Genomic DNA, 13,679 nt, shown 5'->3' with positions numbered 1-13,679 from the left:
GCATAAAAAGTGAAAGTCCCCTCCCCGTCCCCTTCCCACCCTCCTCCCTATCACCAGCAAAATAACCCTGTCACCACTGAGTATGTGTCCTTCCTTCCAGTCTCTTCCCTTTGCATTTACGTACATGTACGTGTTTACGTACATATTCCTGTTTTTTCTAACGAGGTAATAGGGTACTTCTTGTTCAGCAGTGATTCACAGTTTTTCATTAAGCAGTATGCCTAAGAGATCTTTCCACTCCAGCCCATTGGTCCTTCTGGTTTCTAATGGCCTTTATCCTTTCACCCCCTGGAGAGGTTTCAACAGCGGGCCCTTCACCCGAGCTGTGGCACTGCCGGGCATGCGGTATCTGTGTACATATTTGCTGATAATGATAAAGGAGAAGAAGTGGACAGATAGGAAGTTCAGGTTCTGAAGAAAAAAAAAAAGTTGGCCTTACCATTTGTGCCACTGCCCCCACAGTCTGTCTTCCTGAATTGAACCAATTTGGCAGCTGACAGCCATAGAAGTTAGAAAGCTGATGTTTCCTGCATTTGAATATTTCCGCTAAGGTTGCCATGATTCTTTAGAGTTATTCTGTTCATTCTTATTCCTACGTATTCAAAGATATGAACTGTGTTTCTTCACAGAAATTTCCAAGGAAACTCTATTTCTTATATTGAGGAAAATATTTGGAAGGCATACCGTTGGACTGAGAAACTGTGAGTATATCCTCTCCAAATATGAATACAGAAAGCTAAGTGCATTGTAAGATCCTTCTGGGTCCAGAATTTTGACGTCAATACCTCTGAGAAAAGATATTTTCCTCTCTCCATATCCCAAACTGACCACTATTGATTATAATTCTATGGTAATTTTTAACATTGAATTTGGTGGATTCTCTTTAAAATAAGTAAGATATGATTTAAATTTATCTTTCATTTTATAAATAATACGTGATCCTACTCTCAGTGTATTACACCGAATTAACAGGTATCGTGAAAACCCTCCTTGTTCCCTAATCCCCACCCCTGAGGTAACCACTTCTCTGAGTTCTGCGTGTATCTTTCTGGATCATACTCCATGCATTTGCCTACATCCATATTGACATATAGCAGAGTAGGTTTATTGTGTGTGTGTGTTTTCTTTTTCTCTTTTTCTTTTAATAGACTTTTTTTTTAAGGGCAAGGGTGTTTATTGGAGCACTTTTTAAAAAAAATTTTTATTGTGTTTTAAGTGGAAGTTTACAAATCAAGTCAGTCTCTCACACAAAAACTCATATATGCCTTGCTACATACTCCCAGTTGCTCTCCCCCTAATGAGACATCCCGCTCCCTCCCTCCATTCTATTTGAGCACTTTTGAAGGAGGGGTTGGTTTTGATTTTTTTGAGCGTAGAAAGCAACTTTATCCTATACCTATAAAAATACAGTCTGACCACTTCCCAGTCCTGTGGCTGAAATCCCATGGATGAAGTCTGGGAAGCCTATAGCTTTTCTGGTTGCTGAGATAATAAAATTCCTCCGATCACTTTCAGTCACAAGAACAGTGCTAATTGCAGTCCAGTGTCTTAGCCACATGAGTCTATACTCTCAATGAATTGAAAACTTCTCCCTTCCCCCAGCCTGAGCCTTTTTTTTTCAATAATTTTTATTGTGCTTTAAGTGAAAGTTTACAAATCAAGTGAGTCTCTCACATATAAACTTATACACACCTTACTCCATACTCCCACTTACTCTCCCCCTAATGAGTCAGCCCACTCCCTCCTTCCAGTCTCTCCTTTCGTGACTGTTTTGCCAGTTTCTAACCCCCTCTACCCTCACATCTCCCCTCCAGACAGGAGATGCCAACATAGTCTCAAATATCCACCTGATGCAAGTAGCTCACTCCTCATCAGCATCCCTCTCCAACCCATTGTCCAGTCCAATCCATGTCTGCTGAGTTGGCTTCCAAAATGGTTCCTGTCCTGGGCCAACAGAAGTTTTGGGGACCATTACCACTGGGATTCTTCTAGCCTTAGTCAGACCGTTAAGTCTGGTCTTTTTATGAGAATTTGGTGTCTGCATGCCACTGTTCTCCTGCTCCCTCAGGGGTTCTCTGTTGTGTTCCCTGTCAGGGCATTCACCGGTTGTGGCCGGGCCCCATCTAGTTCTTCTGGTGTCATGATGATGTAGTCTCTAGTTCATGTAGCCCTTTCTGTCTCTTGGGCTCATAATTACCTTTTGACCTTGGTGTTCTTCATTCTCCTTTGATCCAGGTGGTTTGAGACCAATTGATGCATCTTAGATGGCCACTTGTTAGTGTTTAAGACCTCAGATGCCACACTTCAAAGTGGGATGCAGAATGTTTTCTTAATAGACTTTATTTTGCCAATTGACTTAGATGTCCCCTGAAGCCATAGTTCCCAAACCCCAACCCTTGCTCTGCTGACCTTCAAAGTATTCAGTTTATTCAGGAAACTTCTTTGCTTTTGGTCCGGTCCAGTTGTGCTGACCTCTCCTGTATCGAGTGTTGTCCTTCCCTTCACCTTCTTATCTACTATCTAATCAGTAAGTAACCCTCTCCCACCCTCCCTCCCTCCCTCCCCCTTCTCCTAACCACAAAAGAATGTGTTCTTCTCAGTTTAAACTATTTCTCGAGATCTTATAATAGTGGTCTTATACAATATTTGCCTTTTGCATCTGACTAATTTCCCTCAGCATAATGCCTTCCAGGTTCCTCCATGTTATGAAATGTTTCACAGATTCCTCACTGTTCTTTATCGATGCGTAGTATTCTGTTGTGTGAATATACCACAATTTATTTATCCATTCGTCTGCTGATGGACACCTTGGTTGCTTCCAGCTTTTTACTATTGTAAACAGTGCTGCAGTGAACATGGGTGTGCATATATCTGTTCGTGTAAAGGCTCTTATTTCTCTAGGATTTATTCCAAGGAGTGGGATTTCTGGGTCGTATGGTAGTTCTATTTCTAGCTTTTTAAGGAAATGCCAGATTGATTTCCAAAGTGGTTGTACCATTTTACATTTCCACCAGCAGTGTATAAGTGTTCCAATCTCTTCACAGCCTCTCCAACATTTATTATTTTGTGTTTTTTGGATTAATGCCAGCCTTGCTGGTGTGAAACGGAATCTCATTGTAGTTTTAATTTGCATTTCTCTAATGGCTAATGATCGAGAGCATTTCCTCATGTATCTATTAACCTCCTGAATATCTTCTTTAGTGAAGTGCGTGTTCATATCCTTTGCCCAGTTTTTAATTGGGTTGTTTGTCTTTTTGTGGTTGAGTTTTAACAGAATCATGTAGATTTTAGAGATTGGTGCTAGTCGGAGATGTCATAGCTGAAAATTCTTTCCCGATCCGTAGGTGGTCTTTTTACACTTTTGGTGAAGTCTTTAGATGAGCATAAAAAAAAAAGGTATTTGATTTTTAGGAGCTCCCAGTTATCTGGTTTCTCTTCGTCATTTTTGGTAATGTTTTGTATTCTGTTTATGCCTTGTATTAGGGCTCCTAATGTTGTCCCTATTTTTTTCCATGATCTTTATCATTTAAGTCTTTGTGTTTAGGTCTTTGATCCATTTGGAATTAGTTTTTGTGCATGGTGTGAGGTATGGGTCCTGTTTCATTCTTTTGCAAATGGATATCCAGTTATGCCAGCACCATTTGTTAAAAAGACTCTTTTCCTCAATTAGTTGACGTTGGGCCTTTGTCAAATAGCAGCTGCTCATATGTGGATGGGTTTATATCTGGGTTCTCAGTTCTGTTCCATTGGTCTATGTGCCTGTTGTTATACCAGTACCAGGCTGTTTCGACTACTGTGTGAGCCTTTTTTTAAACCTAGAAGTTCACAATGTGAAGAGGGGTCCTGCCTGGCTTCTTCTGTCTTTCCTTGCCCTGTATCTCTCATCCTCCATCCCTCCATTCAGCTGACTGCCTCTGGCTTCTTAGAATTTGTTGAGGAGAGTGGTGGAGAGGAAGGGACTGATGTCCTCTGGAAGTGGTGCCCTCTGGGTATGGCATTTCGCACGGTGGATTCTTCACTTCCTGGGTTTCTCAAAATAGCGCCCCTGGAGTTGTCCAGCTGTCACTCCCTTGCCCTGGTGGTGCTTCTTCTCCAGCTGGCTTCTCATGAAGACCCTTCAGCTTCCACACACAACTGTATGATGCCAGCTTCTTTCTGCCAAGGCTGTTCTTATTTCCAGCAGGAACCAACACCAACGGAGCCCTTTTTCAAAGTCCATCGGTGGAGTCCATTTCTGGCCCGTAGAACAGAAGGAGATTTGTCAATATTTTTTTTTAATTAATTTTTATTAAGCTTCAAGTGAACATTTACCATTTCAATCAGTCTGTCACATGTAGGTTTACATACATCTTACTCCCTTCTACCACTTGCTCTCCCCCTATTGAGTCAGCCCTTACAGTCTCTCGTTTCGTGCCAATTTTGCCATCTTCCCTCTCTCTCTATCTTCCCATCCCCCCTCCAGTCAAGAGTTGCCAACACACTCTCCAGTGTCCACCTGATTTAATTAGCTCTCTCTTCATCGGCGTCTCTCTCCCCCCTACTGACCAGTCCTTTTCATGCCTGATGATTTGTCTTCGGGGATGGTTCCTGTCCTGTGTCATCAGACGTTCTGGGGAGCATTGTCTCTGGGATTCCTCTAGTCGCAATCATACCATGTTCTTTTCATGAGAATTTGGGGTCTGTATCCCATTGGTCTCCTGCTCCCTCAGGAGTTGTCTGTTGTGTTCCCTGACAGGGCAGACATCGATTGTGGCCGGGCACCAACTAGTTCTTCTGGTCTCAGGATAATGTAGGTCTCTGGTTCATGTGGCCCTTTCTGTCTCTTGGGTTCTTAGTTGTCGTGTGACCTTGGTGTTCTTCTTTTGCCTTTGCTCCAGGTGGGTTGAGACCAATTGATGTATCTTAGATGGCCGCTTGTTGGCATTTAGGACCCCAGGCGCCACAATTCAAAGTGGGATGCAGAATGTTTTCATAATAGAATTATTTTGCCCATTGACTTAGAAGTCCCCTCAAACCAAGTTCCCCAGACCCCAGCCCCTGCTCCGCTGACCTTTGAAGCTTTCATTTTATCCCAGAAACTTCTTTGCTTTTAGTCCAGTCCAATTAGGCTGACCTTCCTTGTATTGAGTGTTGTCTTTCCCTTCACCCAAAGCAGTTCTTATCTACAGATTGATCAAAAAAAGCCCTCTCCCTCCCTCCCTCCCTCCCTCCCCCCTTTGTAACCACATAAGTCTGTGTTCTTCTCCGTTTTTTCTATTTCTCAAGATCTTATAATAGTGGTCTTATACAATATTTGTCCTTTTGCAACTGACTCATTTCGCTCAGCATAATGCCTTCCAGATTCCTCCATGTTATGAAATGTTTCAGAGATTCGTCACTGTTCTTTATCGATGCGTAGTATTCCATTGTGTGAATATAGCACAATTTATTTACCCATTCATCCGTTGACGGACATCTTGGTTGCTTCCAGCTTTTTGCTATTGTAAACAGAGCTACAATAAACACGGGTGTGCATATATCTGTTTGTGTGAAGGCTCTTGTATCTCTAGGGTATATTCCGAGGAGTGGGATTTCTGGGTTGTATGGTAGTTCTATTTCTAACTGTTTAAGATAACGCCAGATAGATTTCCAAAGTGGTTGTACCATTTTACGATCCCACCAGCAGTGTATGAGAGTTCCAATCTCTCCGCAGCCTCTCCAACATTTATTATTTTGTGTTTTTTGGATTAATGCCAGTCTAGTTGGTGTGAGATGGAATCTCATCGTAGTTTTAATTTGCATTTCTCTAATGGCTAATGATCGGGAGCATTTTCTCATGTATCTGTTGGCTGCCTGAATATCTTCTTTAGTGAAATGTGTGTTCAAATCCTTTGCCCACTTCTTGATTGGGTTGTTTGTCTTTTTGTGGTTGAGTTTTGACAGAATCACGTAGATTTTAGAGATCAGGCGCTGGTCTGAGATGTCATAGCTGAATATTCTTTCCCAGTCTGTAGGTAGTCTTTTTACTCTTTTGGTGAAGTCTTTAGATGAGCATAGGTGTTTGATTTTTAGGAGCTCCCAGTTATCTGGTTTCTCTTCATCATTTTTGGTAATGTTTTGTATTCTGTTTATGCCTTGTATTAGGGCTCCTAGGGTTGATCTTATTTTTTCTTCCATGATCTTTATCGTTTTAGCCTTTATGTTTAGGTCTTTGATCCACTTGGAGTTAGTTTTTGTGCATGGTGTGAGGTATGGGTCCTGTTTCATTCTTTTGCAAATGGATATCCAGGTATGCCAGCACCATTTGTTAAAAAGGCTATCGTTTCCCCGATTGACTGACACTGGTCCTTTGTCAAATATCAGCTGCTCATACGTGGATGGATTTATATCTGGGTTCTCAATTCTGTTCCATTGGTCTATGTGCCTGTTGTTGTACCAGTACCAGGCTGTTTTGACTACTGTAGCTGTATAACAGGTTCTGAAATCAGGTAGAGTGAGGCCTCCCACTTTCTTCTTCTTTTTCAGTAATGTTTTGCTTATCCGGGGGTTCTTTCCCTTCCATATGAAATTAGTGATTTGTTTCTCTATCCCCTTAAAGTATGACATTGGTATTTGGATTGGAAGTGCATTATATGTATAGATGGCTTTTGGTAGAATAGACATTTTTACTATGTTAAGTCTTCCTATCCATGAGCAGGGTATGTTCTTCCACTTAAGTATGTCCTTTTGAATTTCTTGTAGCAGAGTTTTATAGTTGTCTTTGTATAGGTCTTTTACATCCTTGGTAAGATTTATTCCCAAGTATTTTATCTTCTTGGGGGCTACTGTGAATGGTATTGATTTGGTTATTTCCTCTTCGGTGTTCTTTTTGCTAATGTAGAGGAATCCAAGTGATTTTTGTATGTTTATTTCATATCCTGAGACACTTCCAAACTCTTCTATTAGTTTCAGTAGTTTTCTGGAGGATTCCTTAGGGTTTTCCATGTATACGATCATGTCATCTGCAAATAGTGATAGCTTTACTTCCTCCTTACCAATCTGGATACCCTTTATTTCTTTGTCTAGCCTAATTGCCCTGGCTAGGACTTCAAGTACGATGTTGAATAAGAGCGATGATAAAGGGCATCATTGTCTGGTTCCCGTTCTCAAGGGAAATGCTTTCAGGTTCTCTCCATTTAGAGTGATATTGGCTGTTGGCTTTGCACAGATGCCCTTCATTATGTTGAGGAATTTTCCTTCTATTCCTATTTTGGTAAGAGTTTTTATCATAAATGGGTGTTGAACTTTGTCGAATGCCTTTTCTGCATCTATTGATAAGATCATGTGGTTTTTATCTTTTGTTTTATTTATGTGATGGATTACATTAATGGTTTTTCTGATATTAAACCAGCCTTGCATACCTGGTATAAATCCCACTTGATCAGGGTGAATTATTTTTTTGATGTGTTGTTGGATTCTATTGGCTAGAATTTTGTTGAGGATTTTTGCATCTATGTTCATGAGGGATATAGGTCTAAAATTTTCTTTTTTTGTAATGTCTTTACCTGGTTTTGGTATCAGGGAGATGGTAGCTTCATAGAATGAGTTGGGTAGTATTCCATCTTTTTCTATGCTTTGAAATACCTTCAATAGTAATGGTGTTAAGTCTTCTCTGAAGGTTTGGTAGAACTCTGCAGTGTAGCCGTCTGGGCCAGGACTTTTTTTTGTTGGAAGTTTTTTGATTACCGTTTCAATCTCTTTTTTTGTTATGGGTCTATTTAGTTGTTCTACTTCTGAATGTGTTAGTTTAGGTAGGTAGTATTGTTCCAAGAATTTATCCATTTCTTCTAGGTTTTCAAATTTGTTAGAGTACAATTTTACGTAGTAATCGGAAATGATTCTTTTAATTTCATTTGGTTCTGTTGTGATGTGGTCCTTCTCATTTCTTATTCGGGTTATATGTTTCCTTTCCTGTTTTTCTTTAGTCAGTCTAGCCAATGGTTTATCAATTTTGTTAATTTTTTCAAAGAACCAGCTTTTGGCTTTGTTAATTCTTTCGATTGTTTTTCTGTTCTCTAATTCATTTAGTTCAGCTCTAATTTTTATTATTTGTTTTCTTCTGGTGCCTGATGGGTTCTTTTGTTGCTCACTTTCTATTTGTTCAAGTTGTTGGGACAGTTCTCTGATTTTGGTTCTTTCTTCTTTTTGTATGTGTGCATTTATCGATATAAATTGGCCTCTGAGCACTGCTTTTGCTGTGTCCCAGAGGTTTTGATAGGAAGTATTTTCATTCTCGTTGCTTTCTAAGAATTTCCTTATTCCCTCCTTGATGTCTTCTATAACCCAGTCTTTTTTCAGGAGGGTATTGTTCATTTTCCAAGTATTTGATTTCTTTTCCCTAGTTTTTCTGTTATTGATTTCTAGCTTCATTGTCTTATGGTCTGAGAAGATGCTTTGTAATATTTCGATGTTTTGGATTCTGCAAAGATTTGTTTTATGACCTAGTATGTGGTCTATTCTAGAGAATGTTCCATGTGCACTAGAAAAAAAAGTATATTTTGCAGCAGTTGGGTGGAGAGTTCTGTATAAGTCAATGAGGTCAAGTTGGTTGATTGTTGTAAGTAGGTCTTCTGTGTCTCTATTGAGCTTCTTACTGGATGTCCTGTCCTTCTCCGAAAGTGGTGTGTTGAAATCTCCTACTATAAATGTGGAGGTGTCTATCTCACTTTTCAATTCTGTTAAAATTTGATTTATGTATCTTGCAGCCCTGTCATTGGGTGCATAAATATTTAATATGGTTATGTCTTCCTGATCAATTGTCCCTTTTATCATTATATAGTGTCCTTCTTTATCTTTTGTGGCGGATTTAAGTCTAAAGTCTATTTTGTCAGAAATTAATATTGCTACTCCTCGTCTTTTTTGCTTATTGTTTGCTTGATATATTTTTTTCCATCCTTTGAGTTTTAGTTTGTTTGTGTCTCTAAGTCTAAGGTGTGTCTCTTGTAGGCAGCATATAAAAGGATTGTGTTTCTTTATCCAGTCCGTGACTCTCTGTCTCTTTATTGGTGGATTTAGTCCATTTACATTCAGCGTAATTATAGATAAATAAGTTTTTAGTGCTGTCATTTTGATGCCTTTTCATGTGTGTTGTTGGCCATTTCATTTTTCCACATGCTTTTTTGTGCAGAGACGTTTTTCTTAGTAGCTTGTGAGATCCTCATTTTCATAATGTTTAACTTTGTGTTTGTTGAGTCGTTACGTTTTTCTTGGCTTTTTTCTTGAGTTATGGAATTGATATTCCTTTTTGTGGTTACCTTATTATATACCCGTATTTTTCTAATTAAAAACCTAACTTGTATCCTTCTATATCGCCTTGTATCCCTCTCCATCTGGCAGTTCAATGCCTCCTATATTTAGTCCGTCTTTTTGATTATTGTGATCGTTTATCTATTGATTTCCATGATTTCCTGTTATGTGTATTATTTTGTTTATTTATTTATTTTTTTAGAATTAGTCTTAATTTGTTTGTTTTTGTGCTTTCCCTATTTGAGTTGCGTTGATATCAGGACGTTCTGTTTTGTGACCTTGTATTGTGCTGGTACCTGATATTATTGGTCATCAGGCCAAACAATCTCCTTTAACACTTCTTGCAGTCTTGGTTTAGTTTTTGCAAATTCTCTAAACTTGTGTTTATCTGTAAATATCTTAATTTCGCCTTCATATTTCATAGAGAGTTTTGCTGGATATATAATCCTTGGTTGGCAGTTTTTCTCGCTCAGTGCTCTGTATACGTCGTCCCATTCCCTTCTTGCCTGCATGGTTTCTGCTGAGTAGTCTGAACTTATTCTTATTGATTCTCCCTTGAAGGATACCTTTCTTTTCTCCCTGGCTGCTTTTAAAATTTTCTGTTTGTCTTTGGTTTTGGCAAGTTTGATGATAATATGTCTTGGTGTTTTTCTTTTTGGATCAGTCTTAAATGGGGTTCGATGAGCATCTTGGATAGATATCCGTTCGTCTTTCATGATGTCAGGGAAGTTTTGTGTCAGGAGTTCTTCAACTATTTTCTCCGTGTTTTCTGTCCCCCCTCCCTGTTCTGGGACTCCAATCACTCGCAAGTTATCCTTCTTGATAGAGTCCCACATGATTCTTAGGGTTTCTTCATTTTTTTAAATTCTTTTATCTGATTTTTTTTCAGCTATGTTGGTGTTGATTCCCTGGTCCTCCAGAAGTCCCAGTCTACATTCTAATTGCTCGAGTCTGCTCCTCTGACTTTCTATTGCGTTGTCAAATTCTGTAATTTTATTGTTAATCTTTTGAATTTCTACATGCTATCTCTCTATGGATTCTTGCAACTTATTAATTTTTCCACTATGTTCTTGAATAATCTTTTCGAGTTCTTCAACAGTTTTTATCAGTGTGTTCCTTGGCTTTTTCTGCATTTATCCTAATTTCATTTGTGATATCTTTAAGCATTCTGTAAATTAGTTTTTTATATTCTGTATCTGATAATTCCAGGATTGTATCTTCATTTGGGAAGGATTTTGATTCTTTTGTTTGGGGGGTTGTAGAAGCTGTCATGGTCTGTTTCTTTATGTGGTTTGATATGGACTGCTGTCTCCGAGCCATCACTGGGAAACTGGATTTTCCAGGTAATCAGCTAAAAAAAAAATGCCGTCAGATCCCTATCTGAATTCTCCCTCTGGCTCCGGGTATTCGGATGTTAATGGAGCCGCCTGGGGAGGGTGGGGGAGGGATCAGAGAGCTGGGAGTGTAGCACCACAGAATATAGAGCTGAACACCGCGTTCACAGTCTGCCCCTGTCCGCCAAAATCCGGGCGGGACGGCTTCCCGGCTAGGACACTGCTTTCCCTGCTCGGAGACCAGTCACTTCCTCTCAGGGACTACTCCCTCCGGTGCACGGCACCGCTCGCGCGCACTGGGTGGGCATCTTCCGCACGAACAGGTGGGCCCACCCTCAGGGTCTATTCAGGAGAATATAATTGGACCCCGCGCTCACGCCCCGCCCGCGCGTGAGCCCAAATCTCAGCGGAATGGCTCCCCGTCTGGGACGCTGTTTTCCCCGCTCTGAGACCAGTCACTTCTGGGGATTTCTCCCTCCGGTTCGCCGCGCCACACGCGCAGAATGGGTGGGCGTCCTCCCGCACGAACGTGTGGGCCCTGCCCCGGGGTCGCTTTAGGGAAATATAGCTGACCTCCCCCCACTTGTGCCCTGCCCGCTTCCTGCCAAACTCCCGGCGGGACGTGTCCCCAGCTGGGACGCTGTTCTCCCTGCTCCAATATCAGTCACTACCTCCCGGGTGCTTCTCCCTCTGGCTGCTCCACTACGCCGCCGGCGCCAACCAGCTAGACTTCCTCCCAGGATGGGTTCGGGGGGGAAGGGCTGGGCCCCCCGTCTGTGCCGTCTGCCCCCCTGGGCTCTGCCCCAGATTGGGCTCCGAAGGTCACCTGCCTGGTATGCTGGCTCCTAGTTCTGAAAACGGTCGCTGTCTGCCCGTATTTGTTCGTTTTCCGTCTCTAAGTCTCTGCTTGTTGTTCAGAGTTCGTAGATTGTTATGTATGTGATCGATTCCCTTGTTTTTCCGAGTCTTTGTTGCAAGAGGGATCCACGGCAGCGCCCACCTAGGCCGCCATCTTGGCCCCGCCTCTCTCTGTCAATATTTTTATAAAATCATTTTATCATATCATATGCTCCAAGTATATTTTAAATATATAACTCATTCAGCTTGTAGAAAATGTCATATAATCTAATCGGCAAAGCTAGTCTTCGCTGTCAAACAGATCAGCCAAATCAGATTTGCTTTCTTTTAGGAAAAAGTCCAATTTCATTTTTTTAAACAGACTTTTTTCTTTTTGGAGCAGTTTTAGGTTTACAGAAAAATTGTGCAGAAAGGACAGAGTTCCCAAACACCCCCTACCCCCTGCTCATTGTTTCTCCTGTTAACACCTTGCATTCCTGTGATATATTTGTTATAATTGATGAATCACTGTTGATGCATCCTTATTAACTAAAGTCCATATTTTACATTAGGGTTCACTCTTCCTGTTGTGCAGTCTTATAGTTTTGACAAACGCATAATGCCTTCTATGCATCATCATAGTATCATACTGAATAGCTTCATTGTCCTAAAAATGCCCTGTGGTCCACCGGTTCATCCTCTCACCCTCCCCCTGAACCCCTGAACCCCAGATCCTTTTATTGTCTCTCTAGTTTTTCTTTTCTAGAATGTCATATAGTTGAAATCATACAGCATGTAGCTATTTCAGACTGGCTTCCTTCGCCTAGCAGAATGCAGTTAAGGTTCCTCCATGTCTTTTCATAACTTGATAGCTCATTTCATCACTGAATAATACTCCATTGTATGGATGCACCACAGTTTATTTGTCTATTGAAGGAAACCTTGGTTGCTTTCAAGTTTTAGCAATTATTAAAGCTGCCATAAACATTCTTGTACAGTTTTTTATGTGGACATAAGCTTTCAGTTTATTTGGGTAAATACTCAGAAGCATGTTTGCTGGATTGTCTTATAACCCCATGTATAGCTTTGTAAGAAACTGCAGGCTGTCTTCCAAAGGGGGCATATCATTTCTCACTCCCACCAGCAATGACTGAGAGTTCCCATTGCTCCATATCCTCACCAGCATATGGTGTTATCAGTGTTTTGGATTTTAGCTTTTCTTTCGCGGTTTTAATATGTGTATAGTGGTATCTCATTGTTTTAGTTTGCAATTCCTTGTTGATATGATGTTGACCTTTTACCACCTGTATGTCTTCTTTGGTGAGGTATCTGTTCAGATCTCCTGCTGGATTGTTTGTTGTCTTATTGTTGAGTTTTAAGAATTTTTTGTATGTTTTGGATACAAGTCCTTTATCAGATGTGTGTTTTGCAAATACTTTCTCCCAGTCTGTAGCTTGACTTTTCACTTTTTTAAGAGTACCTTTTCAGAAGTGAAAATAGGTAACTGGGAGATCCTAAAAGTCAAACAGCTATACTCATCCAAAGAATTCACCAAAAGAGTAAAAAGATTACCTACAGACCCGGAAAAAGTTTTAAGGTATGACATTTCTGATCAGCATCTGATCTCTAAAATCTACATGATACTACAAAAACTCAACTACAGAAATACAAATAACCCAATTAAAAAATGGGCAAAGGATATGAACAGGATTCAGGCAGCTAACAGATACATGGGGAAATGCTCATGATCATTAGCCATTAGAGAAATGCAAATCAAAGCTACAACGAGATTCCATTCACTCCAAGAAGGCTGGCATTAATCCAAAAAACACAAAATAATTAATGTTGCAAAGGTTGTGGAGAGACTGGAACACTTATACACTGCGGGTGGGAATGTTAAATGGTATACCCAGTTCGGAAATAGATTTGAAGCTTCCTCCAAAAGCTAGAAATAGAACTACCACACGATCCAGCAATCCTACTCCTCAGAATATATCCTAGAGAAATGAGAGCCTTTATACGAACAGATATATGCACCCATGTTCAATGCAGCACTGTTTACAATAGCAAAAAGTTGGAAGCAACCAAGGTGTCCAACAATGGATGAATGGATAAATAAATTATGGTATATTCACACAATGGAATACTACGAATTGATAAAGAAAAATGATGAATCCGGGAAAATTTTGTAATATAGAGGAATCTGGAAGGCATTATGCTGAGCGAAATTAGTCACTTGCAAAA

The 13,679-nt window shown here is 40.4% G+C and overlaps 1 protein-coding gene across 1 annotated transcript in view; it reads left to right on the top strand.

The window, feature by feature from the left end:
* Window positions 1–340: 340 nt before the first annotated feature.
* Window positions 341–13,679, top strand: part of LOC100670567 (leucine-rich repeat-containing protein 37A-like) — a 76,299-nt gene continuing 62,960 nt past the window's right edge. Inside the window, exon 1 of the mRNA XM_064270366.1 lies at window positions 341–345. Within this exon, the coding sequence (XP_064126436.1) occupies window positions 341–345 (5 nt within the window). The remainder of the gene's footprint in view (window positions 346–13,679) is intronic.

This window comes from Loxodonta africana, chromosome 18 (genome assembly GCF_030014295.1).
Source record: "Loxodonta africana isolate mLoxAfr1 chromosome 18, mLoxAfr1.hap2, whole genome shotgun sequence".
Lineage (NCBI taxonomy): Eukaryota > Metazoa > Chordata > Mammalia > Proboscidea > Elephantidae > Loxodonta > Loxodonta africana.
The sequence above is the reverse complement of the archived record's forward strand: the minus strand, read 5'-3'. Positions and strand labels throughout refer to the sequence as shown.